Here is a 21,450-nt window from a genome sequence, read left to right on the forward strand (position 1 = left end):
ATCCACTCAAACTTGAAAAAAGAAACAAGATGGGGTTTCCTGCAGTAAGTACTTGTATGGCCTTGTGTAGCAGTTCATAATATAACTTTACAGCCTTTACTTGTTGCAAGAAACTTTTATTAGGCCTTCGAATAGAAAGGCTTTACAAGACGGTATATATGAATTAATGTACTCTCTCCTGTTGTCTAGTGCAAGCTGACATGCATCTGGCAAAGGAAAGGGTTTCCAGCAAATGTAAGGCACAGAAATTCAAGGACTCTTCACATTCAGGGCTAATTCTGAGTCTTCCGTTGGTCTTGTTATTAGAACATTCAAGAGCAGGTTCAGTATGAAATAAAAAGTGCCATTGAAAAATAACCTGTTTTGACTCTGCTGCCCTGGAGAGAAGAAACAAGTTTAAACAGCTCTGAAGCAGAATAAATCCTGTTGTTCCCTTTTAGCAACAGAGATGTTGCTTTGCTTGGCATTTAGCTTGTTTGTGGAACCTTAACCTTTAAAATCTTGTTTGACAAGATCAGCAATACAATTGCATAACCTTGTGTTCTGTAGAAATATCAGTATGTTTGTACTGTCAGCAGTTATCTCTCAGAACTGGTATGCAGCTGTAACACAGCTAATAGTTTTATTTGTTTTGCGTGTGCAGCTGTTGTCATATATATTTATTGTTTTGCCCGCTAGGAAGTGTTTCCATCGAACCCTTTTATTTGAAGTCACTGAAATGCCTCTTCATGTGGACTGGCAGCCTCCCAGTGCTGTCATTTGTATCACTGTATTTAAAATGGCTACCTGGTCACCGGCCCAACTTTTAAAAAAGTTGTATCCAAAGTTATACAGTACGGAAGAATTGTGATTACACTTCTTAGGTGATAAAAAAATTGGTTGATCGAACTGTCCCTCCAAACTGGCTACATGATTAAGACTGCTTCAAGAATGTGACCTTTTAATGATCTTGTTAAATCGGGGGGACCCTCCATACCTCACTGTTCTTATTGTGTTCTGTTGTAGCAGAGGACAAAAATATAACTGTAAACAAAATATGGAATATATGGTTGCATCGTTGACATGTATTATTCGTTTTTAGGTGAGATATTGGGCCTCATTACGAGGTTGAAGGTAGCCATGGTGCTATTAGCACCATGGCTACCCCCATACCGCATTCCGGGTCCGGGTTCTCGGAATAGGGACTTACCGGTTCATTCCAACCTTGGAGGACCCAGTAAGTCCCCATTCTGAGAACCATTCCCCATTCCCATTCGAGCCCCCATAGGGCTCAATGGGAATGGGGATGGAGCTAATAGCGGGCCAGCTAATAGCGGGCCCGTTATTAGCTCCCTGGTCCCTTAGCGGCTCCCGCTAAGGGACCTCGTAATGCGGCGGTAAGGGGTTAACGGCAACAGCACCCTTACCGTTGCCGTTAACCCCTTACTGCCGACCTCATAATGAGGCCCATTGTTCCTTTCATGATTCCCAGTTGATATGAGAGGAGTGCTTAGAGATGGTGGGCTTGTGTAGGTTCCTAAGATACCCTGGAGAAGAAATCAACCATGGTACGCCAGGACTGTATTACTTTTTCACCAAGGCTGGTGATGAGAGGTGAGTAAATGCCCAACAGCAAAACCACCCTTATGATAGTATCGGGAGAGTATTCTGGGATGCAGGGACCACAGCCGAGGAGCCAACTGCCTGCAAACGGGACATGAAAAAAGTAACCAAAAACACAGAATGCTGTTGGGCAAGGTAAGAAGCTGGTAAGGGGGGCAGAACTACAGGAGCAAACTGTGCAATTGCCATTGGGGCAAGGAAATACGGGTGGGGAAACAACACTGCTGGAAAGAGATTGCAGAGCAAAAAAGCAAAGAAAAATTGCCTTAAATCTGATTCACTCCACCATCTTGTTTGTCCACCTGTGGAATATGGCTGGAATTGAAGGTCAGTTACAATTTATTTCAAGTCCACTTCACCCAGTGAAACGAAAACACTGTTCATTTTGTGATTTGCAAAAAAGGATCAGGTGGCTTGGAGACTAGTTCCTATTTTAAGGCATGAATGCAAAATGGCTACCCACGGGGTTCTTGGGTAATTACGTTTTTCTGCCCACTTTCTATTTTTATCTTGCAGTGTATACACCTTACCCTCTAGCAATGCCACCATTCCCTGCTCAATGCTTGTTGTTCTTTGCTACAAATGCTATAAGGTTATTCACCACAACAAACCATGCTGGGGCCTAAAGTCATGCAGGAAAGAACTCTGCCACCCATACCAAAAGGGTATTGCCTGAGGGCATGATTGTATTACACTTACATGTGTATCTCACACCTAGCCATTGTAGGGCGCCGGTTTCTCCAACTCTCCTTTACGGTGTATCATCCACTATATGACCTTCATGCACAGGACATTGGCAGTTATCATCCTCAAGATTGTCTTATGCCAAACACTTGTGCCTTGCTCTCCTTTAATATCTACTCTGCACCCTCCAAAAAGTCGAAAAAGCAGCAGCCTGATTGATCCTGAGATATAAAACCAGATCACCCAGTTGTGCTTACACTAAACAAATTCCCTATTAGGATTCACTTCAAAACTCTGTCTGTCCCCAGCTCTCACAGTAGGGGCACTGAATCCTCTAAAAGAAAACTTCACCTGCTAGCAACCATTCAGACCGTAGATCCAGCAAGCATTCAGCAGTAATGGTGCCAAGCTTCAACGGACAAGACACTGAGGATTTTTATTCTCCTTCCTCTCAAGCAAACTGCCTAAACCCAGCTCAGTAGATGAGCACTTGACCTTCAGAAAACAACTACAAACCTGGTTATTCAAATAACACCAATACAAGACCATCACCAAAACCTATTCAAATATAAGTAGCACGAGTCCAGTACCAATACCTTAACCAAGTATATTTGACCCAAAGGCAATTTGACCCAAATGGGAGGAACTGACTCATTCAATCAAATGGAATCGAACAAACACTTAACAGACTGCCCTAATAATTTCTCAGGATCATACGAATAGTATCACTCCTTGATGGTGCTGAACGCTACCTCCCCTCCCACTGCATGCACCCCTCATTTATCTACTCTCTTCTTCTCCCTGACTAACCGACTCCCATCTAAAACCCCAGGCCACATTACACTACACCCACAACCCCCACGCCTAATGCATGTCAGCCACTGCAACAGCATTGATAGTTATATTAGCACCCTTGGTGGCTGCATCAGCCAATCAGTTTGCTCCAAACCAGGCCTGCCTGTTTCCTCTTTTTCCCTGTTTGCCAACCCCTTTTCGAACTTCTCAACCCGTCTCCTTGCCTTAGCACGGCTCCGCCGCCACGGCTGAACCACTTGGCTTCCTCTTTCCACCATGGAAATGGAAGAGGGGCTCCAAGCTGAGTTCCACCTTCCATTTCCATGGCAATCCTTACTCTTCCTGGCTGCTGCAAACAAAGCAGCGCAGCCGTTTTTATTTTTTTAAAAACATTTTTGCAACCTCAAGGTTTTGCCTCAGGGTGCTAATGGAAATAATCACGCGTTCGGTGGGCTTTAATGACTCCCTTTGTTCAGGCCTATAACTTGAGCCCCGGGCCGTTACTGGCCGTTGAAGCCCACCAAACGCATGATTATTGCTAAATTGAAGATCAACCGGTTAGCTCTAAAACAAAACACCACCCCACATCAGTGGCCAACGCAGTCCAAGGGGTCTTTAATTTATCAGACAATGGACCCTCTCTTGTGGATAAACATATTCGAAGGCATCAACCCCAAACTCGCAGAACCAGACTACCACTGAGACACATGTTTCATGTCTGCATTTGCCTCTAACTTCTTCACTGCTCCTCCTCCCTTTTCTCTTACAGGCCCACACACAGAGAGATCACCAAAAACGCCAGCATGGAGCTATTCAAGACCACTCTACATTACATCATGGGATATGAACCATAAAGACAATGGTCTTAAAGAGTATTTTAGAGGAAACATGAAGCCAGTGAAGTGAGGTGTGATATGGTTTCTTTTGGACATACTGAGAGATAAGTGAACCGCAGAGTGTCACAGATGTCTCAAAGAATGCACCAGAGACAGTTCAGAGGTTTTTATTAAAATGTGGGCTCTAGGGTTGTCCCTTTCTCTCTGTGGTCTCCTGATGACCCTCTTCCCTAACCCAAGCATCCTTAACCCCCAGGTTGGTAATACAGAATGGTAGCCCCTATTGTCTAACATCTGGCCTGATCCAAATATGGTAATTTAAAAGCTGGCTATCTATCCTCCTTCAGCAACTTGCTAGCTGTCCCTACTCTATCCAGTTTTTAGTGATTTGGGGCTGGGGATGGTGCTTTGCAATTACACTGTTGGATTCAGGTTGGTTCTATCACACCCGCTCTCATTTCTTTCCTTTTACTCTTGCGAATTCACACTTCCACCTTACTCCACCCAACAATCTTCTGACCCTCTGATGTTTCATTACACCTAGCTCTTTCTTCCACCCTTTGATGTTACTCCTCCTCCAACTCCAGTTAACTACATCTCCACTCTCCTACTACTCCCCTCCTACCACTACTATGCTCTTCCTCCCACTACTACTTGCCTCTTCTCACTACTGTGCACCCCCACTATGCCTCCTCCCATTCTCTTCTTCTCATTCCTATTCCTACGGACCTCTTCCCCTCTCCCCAGACACCCTTCTTTCACCTAGTACCATCGACTTCACATCCTAACCTTTCTATTCACCTGTCTCACATACACTCACACTACAGAACCATCCTCACTCCTAAGCCCATACCACATTTGCTCGATGAATCTTCTACACAAGTCACTGCTCCCTACGTCGTCCTGCTGGTCTTTTGGATGTCCTCAACCTCTGACCACACCTGAAAAACCTGCTTCCCGTCCCCTGCTTAAATATCCCTCCCCTTGTGAGTATTGGCCGCTCTCCCCTGGCCAACCTAGCCCTTTCACTGCCTCCCAAGGCATGTATGGGCAGGGAAAAAAACATGAACAGGGAGCCAAGTCTACCCACTTTCTCAATTCGGGATCGCCGCTGTACGATCATGGGGCTTTGCGAAGTTCAATGTCCCAGTTTGCGGTTGGGGCCACGGTTCTGTGAGCCTTCTCGGTAAGTTCAGGGAAGGGCATTACTTTTCTCCATGTATGTCCCTGGTGGTGGAGGAGGTTGGGTATTGATAAGGTGAGTAGACCAGTGGACTTGGCTGTGTTTGCGATGCATATTTCTCTGCTTATCCAGTGTGCTGCAGCAATGGCTGTGCCCCTCTTAGAGTGGTGCCTGCGCTGCGAGGCTCTGGTCTCTGTATAGCTGTGGCAGTTGTCTCTTGATTCTTCTTTCAAAGTGTAAGGCGCTGATCTTACTTGGCCTTCTCTGGGCTTTCTCCGCATCATTCTGTGGTGTCCTGCACATTTTCAGAAGGCAAGAGCAATACCAGTAAAGATAAAGGTGGATTAGATGGATCACCGAGCCCATCCTTTAAGAAGACCAAGGTGGCCCATGGTTTCATACTCTGCTGAGTGGTCTAGCCGGCAGTGCACGGGGTAGATAGCATTATCTGCTGACTGAAGAACATTGTCACGTACAGCCAAATAGGCCTTGTGTCCATGACATTATAGACTGGAAGTTATACAAGATATTGTGGGAGATAATTCAAATCTGTAGTTTTCTGGCAAACCTCTGCCAATTTGGCAGTCTATATGCGCATGGCCCTGAAAGAAAAGAGGGAGTGGAATGTTGTGGACAGGTGGAAGCAGGTGCAAAACCTGTATTGTTGATGAGTGCAGGCTGGATGTATCCGAGTCCTGGGTACCAGCATGATTCTATGTGACTTGCAGCAATGACACTTGGGTATATCCAGAGGTGCAGCCCAAGATCTATGCGATGACAGCTCTGGGACACTGAAATACCTGTTGGTATAGAAGTGGTAGTGGGTATTTGATAGAGCTACAAACATGACTTGCTGTGCAATGCGCTCTGAGTAACTCTGTTGAGGCTAAAATGGTTTTGGTGGTTCTAGTAGTAGGCAAAAAACATTGTGTGTGTGGCAGGAGCGGAATGTCTGTCTGTGAAGTGTAATGGTGCTAGTATGTTTATAGGATAATTCATTGGGGATATGAGGGTTGGTTTGGGGCTCTCGAGTCCTGCTTATGGCTAAAATGAATTGGTCAAATTCCAGTCTGAGGTTGAGCTTAAATTGGTGTTGTCAGGATGATGGGTTCCTGCTGTTCTGGGTTTCATGTTTTGGTGATTGTGGGGTTGTGTTGGTGGCTTTTATATCTGATGTGAGAAAGACTTGTGGAAACTGGCCCACATGAGTTTGATCCTCCAGGTGTTCATCATTTAAGCATTGTGTTATTGCATTTCTCAGTGGGTCTCATCTGAATGGGTTCAATCTCTATTTCGTCCTGGTCTGGTCTTTGTAGGTTGCTGTGCCTGTTTTCTGTTGCAGTCTTGTGAATGGTCAGGTTTTGTGTGATTTTCTGACACACTAGTTGATCTTCCTCTGAGCAGAGATGCCTGGACATTGCGCTTCATAGCTTAGTTGGCAGGAATGAGAAAGAGCATCCCCCTTAGCATTTCCAGTTAAAGCATGGCACTCCAGCTAATGCTGCTGGAGCGAAACATTCTAGCTGGCTTTTAGTGGATAAATGTCTTCTTGCTGCATTCTGAACCCCTGCCGTGGACAGCACAGTGGGCTATACATACGAGTTTGAATTGTACCCTGCATTTGACTGGGAGCCAATGGAGTGTTTGGAGAACTGGATTGATGTAATCTGATGTTTGGAGTCCTGTGTGTTTACTTGCTTAATGTTGTGCTCATTGTAGGTGGTTTAGTAATTATTCTGAGATGCCCAGAGTAGCAGCTGTTGGCATAGGTGAGTCTGGTTAGTACTATGGCGATGATTCCATGGGTCCGAGTAAGAAAGTTGGGTAGAGTCCTAGGTTTTTGATTATCTTAGTCTGCTGAGGGCAGATTCTTATTTCTTCAGCCTAAGGGATCACTGTGAGGTTGGTTCTTATGGTGCCACAATCCATAAATTGTGCCCTGGTTGGGTTTAGTTTTAGATGATTTGTCACATGCAATAGCTTCTTGGGGCAAGAGATCCAGAGACTGGTTGATTTGTGTTTGAAGTGTGTGTAGTTTATATATGGTTTGAGTGTCGTCCCTATAGTTGAAGCATGTGATGCCCAAGTTGTTAATTTGCAAGAGGGGACTAATGTAGAATGTGAAAAGAAGTGACAATAAGCTGGGTATTTGGGGTATACCTCAAATGATGTTTCGTGGACGTGAATGCAGATTAATGGCAATGGATTCTAGAAGTCAATGGCAGAGGTACAAAAAAATGTGAAGCACATATGTACTTTTGTTTATTTTTTTGGTATGGTTATCTGAAGCAGAAATCAGACCCGTATGTGTCAAATCACTCTGCAAAGGAGGTCTGAATGAATTTCAAAATAATAACCAGAGAAAAGGAACAGCGTCCAATAGAAGAATACATTTAGGGAGTGGTCATGTTTCCAGTACATAAATTGTGAACAAATAAAATATTCAGCAATGTGTATGGTGTAAGGGTGCAGAAGGAGGAGACTGACAGCATGGTGGTTGGCAAATATTTTTATTGTTCATGAAAAGAAAGGGAATGCCCTATCTTGCCCTATTTCTATGAGGGGTTTCCCTGATTCAGCTAAAGACTAAAAAGGATGTCCGTTGAACTTAAGTGTCATTGTCTTGTGTCAAAATCCCTAGTTCTGCCCCTCACACTTATAACTAAAGTAGGTAAGGCTAAACTGTTCGTTGCACAGGAGAATGGTTCCCTTCTCTTGGGTTTGTGATCAGTTTACTTCAGGTATTTCAAAAATTCTCACCAGGGGAATGACTCACTTCCGCTGGTTAGTGTATTCTTAACACAACACAAAAAAGCCCAACAAACCTTCTCCTCTTGGATCATTGATGTATCACGAGGAATGCCTCCCTTCCCCTGGCTTGAAACTTGTTCTTACATCCGCCACTTGATCTCAGGAGGTTGACTCCCTCCTCCTGATGCTTCTCATTACAACATGCCAATCACACTGGACCCAGGGGGAATGACTCCCTTCCCAGGGGCACTGCAGTGTCTCCTCTTTTCAATACCATATAAAGTTCCAACTGTGGTTTGGTCCCAGATCCAGATTCTTCTTTGACTCGGCAGACCTGGTTCACTAACCTGCCAAGTACTGCCACAAGGAAGATGGCGCATATTATTCTCTTGGTTAAGGTAACTCCGCCGCCCCCCGCCCCCCTGGTATATTTTATTCTCCAGCATGGGGCACGGCATGGATAACTGAGTGTACCCTTGCCATTTGCTCGGGTGAGACTGAGGGAGACCCTTCGACCCTTGGGTGCCTGCTGTGTGCCCGCTGCCTGAATCCGGGGGCGCTGATGCTGATGTGGGAGGACAGCTGACAGCACATCCCACAGGCCGGGTATGCGACTCAGCGAGCCAGCTGGTGGGAGGCCCAGCAGGCCTGAGGTGGGAGGAGGTGGAGGCTGGTGCTGTGCTGTGGTGCAGAATCCTGGGTGTAGAGGAGCTGTGATCTGCTGTGGAGAGACCTGGTGTGGCGGTTGGAGGAGGAGCAGTGCTCCTGCTGTGTGCTGGGGAAGTTGTGGAGCACTTACCGAGGCGGTCCGTGAGACCGGCTGGATTGGAGCCTTGGGCTCTGTGCTGAGGCGAGGGAGGAGCCCACCCCAGGCTTTCCGGTGCGGCGCATGTGGTTTCCCGCTGCCTATGGCTTCTTAGGGCTGCGGTTGTGGAGGGCTCATTTGTGTATTCCCTGCAGCGGAAGGCCCCGCAGGTGCAGTGTAACTGAGGCTGAATACTGTGGTGAGCAGGGCACAGCAGCAAGATTTCTGGTCTAGAGGTCCCCAATCTGATTGCGCCTACTGCGGACTCCCTGCAGGATCCTTGTCGACCCACCTAAGGTTCGCCAGGGTTGCCTGGGCTGGATGAATACCTGCTGTGCTGGCTGCATATCATCTCTCAATTTCGAGCAAGTCTGAGACACTGTGCTTTCCATGTTTGGCCTTGGTGGCCCTTGGAGGCATTCAGGAGGGATCCTAAGTTGCGAGTACTGTTTAGCCGGGGGCCTTCACCCTCTCCCCTATCCCTCCTGTGTAGATGCATTGACAAGTTATCAGCCGCCTACAGAGATGTAGAAAAGGGGCTGCAGTGCCCCTGGAACCCCCCTGTTTGAGGTCCTGTTGGGTTCTGGAGCGAGCTACACATGGCAAAGGGCAACAAACGGCAGTCCCAATTGCCTTTCTCCCAGAAAGTGGTCTTGGGCGTTGTGAGAAGATGCTATCCTCCAGGAGAGCCCTGGATAAACCCGACTCGGCTCATTTGGGAGAGGGTAAGCCCATCCCTGGTGGCGGTGTGCCTGCTTCGGATCTGGGACTGGTGCTGGCAGCAATGGTCTGGGTTTGCGTCTATTAGCACCAAGTTTGATGGGATGGTGTACAATGTGGTCCACATGCAGGAACAACTCGACAAGGACAGTGTCCAGATCTCTGAAGCAGAGCATGGGTGGGAGTGCTAGAAGATACAAGTGCAGAGGTGACACAGATTATTCGATCTTTGCAATGTGAGGTTATGGGGATCATTGAAAACGAACGGGGACTTGGAGGCAAAGTACCGCAGGAACAATATTTGTGTGGTTGGGATCCCGGAATCTGTGCCACAAAGCAACATGGAAGTCTTTATGGAGAAGCTTATACAGGAAGTGTTGTAATCCCAGCCACTGTTCGCGCAATTCCGGATTGAGTTTGTGCACAGAGTATTGCAGGTGGTCCCTAAACCGGGCCAAAGCCCCCGTCCGGTCATAGCTCGCCTTTTAATCTTCGGCGAATGGGACACAATCCTCAGAAAAGCCAGCAAATTGGGGGACCTCCAATATGAGGGAGCCCGGGTCATGTTCTATCCAGACTTCACATCATCTGTTCAGTGGGCGTGTCTCTCCTTTTTGGCATCAAAATGTGCCCTCCGAGACCACGGCCTACAGTATGCTATGCTGTATCCATCCAGGCTAGCGATCCTCCCTGGGGATAAAAACATACTTTTTCACTGATCCTGGAGCAGTCCACAACTTTATGGAATCCTTGCCGAAAGACTAAGACTATACTTATGCTGGAGTTCTGTGATATACGCTCCCCACACTGTGCTTGACACCACCCTGGGTGTGGACGGGAGGAGCGGAGGGTGCACTGGGTGTGAGTACACAAAGCTGGTTTATGTAACGAGTAGGTCCTGTGCCTGGATACCTTTTATTTATTTTTGGCCTCCCCCTGGAGGGCAGTTGGTGTTGAGGTGTCAATCTGGTGGTGGTGTGCGACGCCCCTGGGTGGCTACCCATGTTGGTTCTGGTTGGTTGGTGGGTATTGGGGAGGGGGAAGTGTCACTGCTAGTTGGAGACAGGCAGTGTTGGTGGGGTGGAATGTGGGGGGTTGATTTTGAGGGGATCTGGGGGGTGGGGATGGGGAAGGGGGATGAGTGGTTCGGGGAGTTTCATTTTAATGTATTCACACCTACCTGAGGTGCAATGTGTGCAGTCAAATTGTGCTGGTACAAAGACGGGGACTGGCCCGAGAGTGCACAGCAGAACAGGTGTTTGGTCTAATAGTCATGGCTGGCTGTAATATTATAAATTGGAATGTGAGAGGGCTGAACGATCCGCCCAAATCTCGTAAGGTGATTAATTATTGTGAGCGACATGGCGCCAAGGAGCTCCTACTGCAAGAGACCCATCTGGTCGGAGCCGCAAATGAGGGGGTAGCTAGGTCCCGGGGATCCAGTAGATACTATAAGTCATATTCCACATATTCGGCTGAGGTCATGACGCTAATACATAGGTCACTTCGATTCCATTTAGTAGAAAAGGTAATTGATCCTCAGGGTAGGTTTGTCATTGTGTCAGGCAGCTGGGGTCATACTCCGATGACGCTTGTGAATATCTATGGCCGTGAAGTGTACAGCCCTGGGTTCTATAAATCACTCCTGTCCTGATGTTATAAATATAAATATATGCACACTAACATTTTTTGGGCAGGTGATCCCAGCGCCACTCTAGAAATGTCAATGATTAGATCCGTTAGGACGGTCCATCCCTCCTCTGAAGCAGCTGAGGTTGTGAAGAGATGTATTTCTGAGTTGGGGATGCAGGATGTTTGGTGTGTGCTTCACCCGGGGGTGAAAGAATATTCCTTTTATTAATTGGTTCATAGCACGTCCTCGTACCTGGCTATGTTCTTTCTAGCCCGCCCCTGCTGTGTATGACCGTTGGCTGCCTGTTGCTCCTGAGAACCCTGTCAGATCACTCCCTTGTTTTGTGGTCGCTGGACATGAGCTGGGTAGGGGTATCCAGACCTCACTGGCGATTCAAGGACACGGCCATGTTAGACATAGTGTTTCGAAGTGAGGTGGTCAGTATTGTGCATTCATACTTTCATACCAATGATGATGGCCTCTATATGGGAGGCATTCAAGGTGGTCCTCCGTGCGGCTACCTGTCTCTAGAGTTCAAGGTGTTGAGAACAATCAGGCGACAGCTGCAGGAGCTGGAGGATGAAATTAAGGTTGCTGAGACTGTGACGTCAGCGGATGATGCGGAGGCCAGGTCTGGGTTGAGAGGGGCTTTTGATTGATTTAACCATTTAGCTGACCGTGAGGTCAAATATTTGGCACGCCCCATGATGGCACGTTGATATGGAGAGGAGGGTAGGCCAAGTCGTCTACTAGCAGCAATGCTGAGACAGGAGGGTTGGGCCCCTAATATCGCAGCAATATGCAGACCAGATGGGCAGGATGTAGTGGAGTCCGATGCTATCCTTGATGCTTTTTGGGCGTATTTTGTGCGGGTGTGAGTCGCGGGGACCCCCGGCCGCAGGTGAGCTGGCTGAATATTTAGAGGTGGCATCACTACCGAGGTTCACCCCTGAGGCGGCCAATGTGCTGGCTAAGCCACATATGGTTGATGACATTCTGTCAGCTGCCCGATCCCTCCCTACAGCTAATGCTCCTGGATCTGCTGGCATAACGGCCGAATTTCATAAGGAGCTGGGACCAGAGGTCGCTAAGTACATGGTGGAAGTTTGGGAGGAAGCATTAGGCTTGGTGCAGCTTCACGCTATATAGCGTGAGGCTGTGGTGACTTTAATTCTAAAAGAAGGGAAGGACCCCTTAGAGTTTGCCTTGAAGTGCTGATATCTCTTTTTAATTTAGATATCAAGATCTTTGCTAAGGTCCTGGAGGACAGACTGCTTCTGTTCATCTCCGATATGATTCTCCTGGACCAGTCCGGGTTTATCCCGGGGAGATCTACATCGCGGAACATCCGCCGGCTGCTCGCTATATTAGCTCAAATAGATCCTAAAGTTCAGGTGGTCGCGGCCTTACTCGACATGGGGAAGGCATCCGACTCAGTTGAATGGGGCTACCTTTTTGAGGTATTGAAAGTGGTGGGAGTCCCGGCATCCTTCCTTGCAGCAGTGAGACTCCGATATACCGGTGCGACAGCTAAGATTTGGGAACCACTTTGCGGCCTTCGACTTGGGCCATGGAAGCCCTTTCCACCCCCAATAGGGCGTGTGGGTTAAGAGAATAACATGAATGAACAAACAAAAGTAAATCAAAAGAAATGGTAAGAAAATGTGAATGTGAATGTGGAGGTGGGCGGGGGCGGGCAGACACTCTTAGAAGTAGAACAGAATTTGGCTTGGTGGACCTAGAAAGGGAAGAAAATGCAATGGGATGGAAAGGAAATACTAGAAAATGGGAGGGTAAAGTGATTTATTAACAAAGGATATGGGATCAGAATTGATAGAAAATGGGCAAAGACTGGGTAAATGAAAATTGGAGAAGAAAATGGGCAAGAAAAATAGTAACAGGTAGGGATGGACGGTCAGGAGATAAGTGGTTGCACCCCTGCTTGGAACAAGCATGTCAGAGCAGGGGAGTTAGGACGTCAGACCCAGCGTAGAATCCTGAGGCGGTGTCGTGTTACAGAGCCCTGTAAGTTAAACCCTGCTAAATAAAGCTGGCCGAGGCAATTTTAACTACCCACTAAATAATTATCTCCTCACTTCAAAGGATGAGTTTTGGTAAATGCGTTAAGGGCGGGAAACAATGGCAATGTGTAGGGCCAATGGGCTGTGTTGGTTTGAGGTGGGAGGGAGCATGTGTGGTTTGTCGATGCTATGCTTGGCGTCGTGGGGACAGCCTGTACTAGTGTGAACCTTCAGACTGCGTCATAGCAGTTCCGTACCCCCTTTCGAGACAGCGCACTATTAAGTCACCTTCCCCATACCTCCAGATGCCTGCAAGGGTTGCAAATCGCTTTCTCTAGTCAAAGGCGGAGTCGGTGACGACAGGGCAGCAGTTCACTTCACATCAAGTAAAAGGAAGTGCAGCCACTATAGGTTAGTACTCACCCACAAGCTATGTCAAACACATGGTAATAGATCTACTCTATGATTTTTTGGTCTTTTATACTTTATAGGCTTGTGAATTCTCCTTTTCTCTTCACAATTTGAATTTCTTTTTTTCGGCCCCAGTAAGGTGAGGAAGCTCCGTCTTTTGGAGGACAGGTTTGATGCTTGGCATTGGGTAAGCAGACCAGACTGAAGCCATCACCTTGAAACAATATTTTGGCTGTACATTTAGCATTTTTGCCTAAGGGTTTGGAATGTATTGTAGTTTGCCAAGACTGGAAGCCCTCTGGAAGTGGTCATTTCTCTCTTTCGGAAACATTCTTGCACTGGGATTACTGTGTACTCCCCTTTGCTGTTTATATATAGTACCCCAAAAAACCTCTCATGAACCAATTATGAAATATTAGCTTTCAATCTGATCGCATGCTGCAAATCTCGTGATTAGAGCCAGATATGTTTAGAACAGCAAGGCCAGGAACTCCCTACTGTTCCGATTTCATCAACTCCTCTCGGCGAAGTTGAAGGGGCGTGAGCCTGTGTCCCAGGTCCTCTGGATGATAGAATATGTTGTTTATTGTCACCTAGAGGTGTAATCTTTAGAGCATATTTTGTAATTTGCCCCATATTTTCCTCATCTCTAAATCTCATTTGAGAGACCTGCTAATAATGTGCAGACTCTGCGATTGCAGTGGTGGGGTGTTTACTTACGCAGGAACACATTCCTGTACTATTTTAGCTGTTGACTGCCTTTGCTATTTTAGTTATATTGGCAACAGGAGTTCGAAATCTCAACCCAGTAGATCACGAATAGCTCTATGAAAGACATTTTAGCTTAGTTAGAGCTCATTCAAATTGTGGATGTGCAAAATTGTAATTCTGTTTTTGTAGTGTATAACATTGTGTGCCTCATTAAAAGTTTGATATTTCGGTGGTTAATACCACAAAACGGATTTACTGTTATTTCCACTTGGTCTGGCGTAATTACTGCCAGGTTGCAAGTGGTGGTAGGTGGCGTTAATCCCCATTTAATGGAGTCCATAGGACTCGATGGGGATTTCTGCAGATTTGGCTGTTTTTTTGGTGGTAAAGCAAGGGAATTACGTCCAGCATTCTACTGGAGGTTTTGCCTTCACCTCACCGCCAAACCCATAGTGTGGTGGTACGGTAATGCAGTGTTAATGCAGTCATAACTCCATTACCACTGAATTACCACCGTTTTTGGACACATTGACGGACTCGTAATGGGACCCAAGTTATAAGCTGGTTTCAGATAAGATTGCACATTTATGTCTGTTGCTTTTTTGATAAATGAATTGTAGGTTTTACTTCATAGTGTTATGGTTTGCAAGATTATTGTCCGACATGCAGTAGCGGAGGCAGAATTTGGTGCTGGGGGAGGGCGCCCAATAGGGTCCCAGCGGGAGGCTGTTGGCATACCGGGGGCCAGGGGAGATCCACGGGGCCGGTCCCCTTGTGCTCCCCCTGGCTCCGCCACTGGAGGCATGGTAATGTGTTCCATAGAGTCGCCACTTTTCTCTAAATGCTTCAATCATGTTTGTAGGTTATGTTTTTGACTTGCAAAATTGAATAAATTCAGGGCTCAAGTCTAGGGTACACGCCGGTGGACGTAGTCCACCCACTTTTTTCAGAGGGTGGACTCAGTCCCCCCCCAGTTTAAATGAGAAACATTGAATGTCCTCCTTGAATTTATGGAATAAAGCCGACTTCGGGGATTGAACTGCAGTCCTCGGATTTACAGGTCAGATACGTCCCCACTACACTACATAACCTGATGAAAAACAACAAACAACTAAAGGTGAAAGGTCACATTTCGGTACTGCAAGTCCCAGGGAAAACATTTGTATTCTTGAGTTTAAAACATGCACACCTTTTAACGTTTTCAAAAACACTATTAGAAGAAAATATCCTCTTGTTTTGTGTGTACGTTGATTTTTATGAAAGGAATATGCATTCGTCCTGTGCAATTTGGGTGATTATGCAAAGCCAATTGAATGAAATAAGCATATTTCACTTTGATATGATAATTTCTGCTGACGTCACATCATTGTTTTGTTGATGAGACCCCCACTTTATTTTTTAGGACATGACCACTGAATAAATTAAAGTAATTTCACGTAGGTATACTGCTTGATCTCTTAGTCTTGGAGAAAGGGTAGTCCGACAGCTAAGTGGCTTCAACCACAATACCTCTGCACCTGCTAACCTGCACGCCATCTATTCATGAAGGAGTAGCACTGGATATAGCTCCTGCACTGGGTTCCTGGCAGCGATTGCTCCCACCCTACGGCATTTACACATTTGATGGCTTGCTGACTACCTCCTACCCACTCCAGACAGTAAAGAGGATGGGAGCAATGCCTAGGAAGCATCTCCCACTTTAGTTCTGGAACTCCATACTGCACTGCCTGTATGGCTGTCTGTACTGCTTGCTCACTCTCTCTCCTTGCAATTTGTGCAAATGTGGACTGACAAAACCTTAGCTTGGTGCTTATACCATTTTCTTAAATGTGAGTACATTTGAAAGAAATATAGATCAGGCCATTTCTGATGTTTTCACTTCATTTCTCTTTAGGTGGAAGCGCTGCAAAGCAAACAACCTGGGAAGGTGGACATCGAGTTCCGGCCGTAGCATACTGGCACAATAGAATTCCAGCTAATGCCACAAGTTCTGCATTGTTGAGGTAGGAACGCTAGGCTTTCACCATTTATTGCATGCATTGTGAGATTCTATCTTCGGTGTAATTGTCTAGAACTCTGTACTATTTACCGGTGTACAGAGAGCAGAGTTTGAGTGAAGCATGCACTTGAGTGGAAGCCTGGCTACAATTAGAATGTACAACTATTTCTCCCGCAAAGGAGTCCATCTAGGTTGGTTTATCAGTGATAGATTGCTTCGCGTACAGAAATAGACAGTGTTAAATATACATGTTGGCTGGCAAAAAGCATAGTGAAAAATACTTAACTTGTTTACATATTTGAATTCGTTTTTAAAGTGCAAAATACACTGCTTGCCGCACAATGCATCACCTATCAAAGTAACTCAACAAGAAACCCATGTTTACTAGGTAGTCGAAGGTATGCGAGATGAGAAGGCAAGTACCATACGTAAGAAAATAGAGGGCAAAGGGAATATCTTATTTATTTATCGTGATTCTGGTTCAAACCAGTCAACCTCACGAGAACTATAAAGAAAAAACATTCACGAAATTAAATACAATAAATAAAACCTAATCTATGAACTTTTAGCATACACAAAACAGAAGAAAAAACAGAAAAATGCATTATATTTTTACAGGAGAATTATCTAAATATCACTTTTAAAATCACTCTTAAATAAATAGATATAAGTCCACATTCTTTTATGCCTAAAACCTAGTACCACAACAACAGCTCAAATGCACAGTCCCTGAAAAGGAAATGCATTAAAAAAATCACATTGTACCACATATACCAGTTATACATTTTATTTCAATACTCTCAACCATATTGATCTAGGGCATCCGTTTATGTATTCTTATGCTCACTCTTAAATTGAGATCAGATCTAAGCATTTAGTGGGGGAAACAAGGCCCTAGACCTCCTAAGACATACTAATTATCCCTGCTGCACCCAACAATTTCAGAATTACTATTGTTAGGAGAGTTTCCTCCCTGCTAGCCAGTCTATAGAAAATGACACAGGTGTCTGTGTAATTAGGATCCCATACAAATCTGTTATGAAGAGCCAATCGCTGGGCTTTGAAGGCCCCACAATGAACCCAGACGTGTTCTCTGCTTTGCTTCACATCTACTTCTCTGTGTAACGGACAGCTTCCACACCTTTCTCATCCCTCTTACCCCTACCGTCCCTGACTCCTTGGATCTCACCTGTAAGTAATACGTTTAACCTATATCGAAGGAATCACTCCGCTGATAGGGGTTGGGAAACTTCCTTAGGTAAAGTGGTAAGTATCCGAGCAGTTTATCCATGGGTGAAAGGCTCTTGTGCAATTTATAAGAGTTCATTTTCTCCATCGTATGACACCAGTCACGCTCCCTTAACGTTTTCTTCACCAGCCCCGGGTTTGGATCAGGAATCAATATGTACACTACAGTCATTCGAAATGTGGTCCACTGCAATTCTAAAGCCCTCCAGGGGAGGACCGTTTGCCATGATCATTGTGGCACGCACGTCACTGTAAAGAGAATCCTCAGATGGACTAAGTAATGGTCTCTATTGAGATAGTATTTTCCATTTCAGGATATTAGACGAGGAGGAACGGCCCAAATCCAGACGCATGGCAGGTATTGGCAAGCAATCAGAGAAGAAAAGGGCCTTCCTCCGTTTATTTATTTGAATTCTTATATATTGTGCCACATGCCTGCAGGCCTCAGGGCGCACACAAAACAAGACAAAACAGATGGAGGAACCAGTAATAAAAATCAGGATTGAGTGAGTTAGTAGTGTCAGCCCGGGCAAGCCTGGGGTTTAATCGGGAGGGCGATTAAATAGCAGTGTCTCCAATCCTTTTTTAAAATCTGCAGTTGTATTGACGGTTCTGAGAGTCAATGGAAGAGAGTTACAGGCAATCGGGCCTCGCACGTCACACCTGAGGCCGCCTGCTTTAGCCAGTCTGAAGCAGGGCTGTACAAATCTGAGTTGATTCTTCAATCTTAAAGGTTGCAATGAAATATAATGCTTAAGGTGAACCGAGAGGTATTTAGGGGCTGTGTCAAGAATACACTTGTGTGTCAGAGTGAGAATCTTATGGGTCACTCTGAGCTTGACAGTAAGCCAGTGAAATTCCCGTCTTGCCACTGTAACATGTGCAGGAATTGGATGCACTGCGCTATTCTGAGTTATCTGGAGAGAAGACAGAATAGTCTGAGAACAGCCACTCAGAGGGCTGTTACAGTAATCCAAGCGCAAGTTTATAAGGGCAGTAGCAAGAATGGTAACATTCTCATAGGATACAAAAGGTCGGATATTACTAAGCAGTTTATTAACAAGGCCACAAGTGCTCCGGACCTGCGCAGCATGCTGCTTCATAGTTAGCTCAGAGTCAAAAGTAAAGCTGAGAGGTTTCCCCTTTTTTGCCACAGGAATGACGGCATTGAGAATAGTAAAGCTCTCATACTCTGGGGATAAGGTTTTGAGTTTTGGAGCAGTGGTCACAATAAGAAGTTCAGTTTTTGTTGTGTTTAATGCCAAATAATTAATAGCCATCCATTCATTCATGGCAATGTAAATCTTGTTGAGGTTAACTATATGCGTGGAGAATTGTCGAAAGAGTTTCAGGACGACTTGAGTGTCATCAGCATAATTAGTATACTGCACACCCAGGTCGTCCAACAATCTCAGAAGGGGAATAATTTAGACATTAAAGAGAGATGGTGAGATGCACGACCCCTGTGGCACCCCGCAGGTAATGGGAGTGAACACCACTAGCAACTCTGGCAAGTCATGGCCCCAAATCCACGAGGACGCCAAACTGGAACGGCCAACTAGAGATTGTAATCGTTCCACTAATCTGGCATGATCGACAAGATCAAAGGTGGAAAACGGATCTAAAAGCATCAAGATTGATCCATGATGTTAAGTAAATTAGCCTTAGGATCAAGTAAGGCTCTGTGAAGTGATGGGCTCTAAAGCCGGAATGATGAGTCCCCAGAATGTTATTTTGCTCCAGAAAACACAGGAATTGTGTATAAGCCATCTTATGCATGATCTTAAGGAGAAATGTAATGTTTGTAATGGGGCGATAGTTATCTGTCACTAAGGGGTCAAGAGTCTCCTTCCGGAGGAGGGTAATCCATGCCTCTTTAAGAAGTGAAGGGACAGAGTCTCTGTAAATGAGAGGTCAACAAATTTGGTGACCCAAGGACAAAGTATATCTGAAAAGGTTGGATGGGCAAGCGTCCCTTCGGCAAGAAATGGGTTTAATGTGAAAGACCATCTGAGAGATGAAGGCCTCGATACATGGGGAGAATGCAAAAATGGGTGGCTCAGAGGTGATGGGAGGAGCTGATTCACAGGAAACCGCAGGCGGTTCTTTAATAAGGTTGAGGGAGCTCCTTGAAAATTGAATGGCGTTTTGGTCAGATGTAACCTTATTGATGAAGGCATTATGAATCGTCAATCTTTACTGGACCATGGACTATGCAAGGTTTACTCTTAAATTCATTTAGAATAGCAAATAATTATTTTGAAATAGACTTGGCTCGGAAAATCCTGTCATTGTAAGCAGCGGTTTTTGCCTTTATAATGGCTTCTTTATATTCCTTGATTAGGAATTTATAGGTAGCCAAGGTAGATGAGGACGGATTGTTATGCCAACAGCGTTCAGCAGACAGTTTCTCATGCCTGAGAAGGGGAATGTTGTCATTAAACTAATTTTTATTCATGTTTTCTCTCTTCACCTGTCTGATTCTAAAGTGTTAATAGCACCTTCAATTGTAATTATGAGATTGCTGGCTAATTCGTCAGCCTTCTCAAAGTTGTCTAATGAGCCCAAACGAACACTGAGCAAAGATAATGTTTTTCGAAAGGCTTTCTTCCAGTTCCTAGTCTGGATAAATGGTCTGGGATTAGTATCAAGCCTGGTGGGGGGCCCAGGAGTATTAACCTGGAAAGAAGGACCTAGTCAATGGTTTGTCCGGCAGAGTGTGTAGTGCCATAGGACCATTGATTGTGCAAAGCCAATATCCCCAAAGGCACCCAATAATGAGAGCAGTAGGAGTATTAGCAAGAGCCTCAACCTAATAATTGAAGTCACCTAAGACCGGGACCGGAATATTGGTCCTAGTGATTTTATTTAAGATGCAAATAAGCTATTCTTCAAAAAGGGGAAGCGTCCTGGGGGGTGGGAGGTGATAGATAACAACAATAGAAATAGAAGTATTATCAGAGATCTTAATTTCACTATCGGGCTTTAGCAGTCATCCATTTGCCTCGCAAGGAACTTGGTGAATGTAGTGTGTTTTTAACAAATAAAGTCACCCCACCCCCTCGTCCAGCTTTCCGATCAACCCGAAAAATATAATAATTATCAGGGATAGCAAGAATGGCATTGTAGGAGTTTGCTTCATTTAGCCAGGATCCATATTGTTGCCTCTATCTTTTCTCATTCTAGCCCATGAAAGACAGCAGCACTTTCCACTCTGTACATTAATGCTGGTACGACTTTCATTCGATAAAAATCTATCACCGGCACGAGTGAGAATTTGCAATACTGGACGCGGATCCGCTTCATCTGTATCCCGAGTTGCACTGCTTTCGATTTTAATCTACTAATTACATGTCCTCTGTCAGGGTTAGAATCAATAACAAAGCCCAAATACACGAGACTCGGCTTGGGAGAAACAGGATCTTTACATAGTGACCATGAAAAGCCCAATGGCCTTTTGCTGTTTTTACAGAATCTTAAGACATGTGTTTTTGCACAATTGATGACTAATTCATTTTGTTCTGCATACACTTGTAGGGCACTGGCAAGTCTCTGTAGACCAGGCTTCATACAGTCTAGCAAGATTATGTCATCAGCTTCAGTCAAGTACGAGACTCAAAGCTCCCCTAACCTAGGTGAGACAGTTGATGTGTCCCTTTGGTATCCTCCCAGGTCCGCTAGGTACAGATTGAACAAGCAAGGGGCCAACACAAATCCCTGCCTCAGAATTTCTTGGGACAGGGACCCCTGCCTGCTCAATCTGACCGGTAGAACCACCCCCCTATGTAAGTGTATCAGAATAGCCAACAATGGTTGAGGTATTCCCCAAGCCTGCGGTTTCACCCAGAGGCATGAGCGCTTCTTTGAATCGAATGCCATTGAGAAAATCTCCCGTGTCGCCTCCACCCATGCCTGTTCTTGAATGCATGCTAGAACGAGGCCATAGGCGTTTAGCGGCAGTCGCCCACACCGCCAGCTCTTGCAAGACTGGGCTGGCAAAAATCGTAATCTCGTCATCCAAAAGAGATATGGTTTGGTAGTTATGTGGCTC

The 21,450-nt window shown here is 45.6% G+C and overlaps 1 protein-coding gene across 3 annotated transcripts in view; it reads left to right on the top strand.

Annotated features, from left to right (window-relative positions):
- Positions 1-21,450, top strand: part of ARSG (arylsulfatase G) — a 2,321,949-nt gene that overhangs the window by 1,683,499 nt on the left and 617,000 nt on the right. For all 3 annotated transcript variants that reach the window (XM_069655066.1, XM_069655065.1, XM_069655064.1), the window contains one exon: positions 16,047-16,155. In XM_069655066.1, coding sequence (XP_069511167.1) covers positions 16,047-16,155 — 109 coding nt within the window. The remainder of the gene's footprint in view (positions 1-16,046; positions 16,156-21,450) is intronic.

This window comes from Ambystoma mexicanum, chromosome 3q (assembly GCF_040938575.1).
Source record: "Ambystoma mexicanum isolate Mex_15411 chromosome 3q, UKY_AmexF1_1, whole genome shotgun sequence".
Taxonomy (NCBI): Eukaryota; Metazoa; Chordata; class Amphibia; order Caudata; family Ambystomatidae; genus Ambystoma; species Ambystoma mexicanum.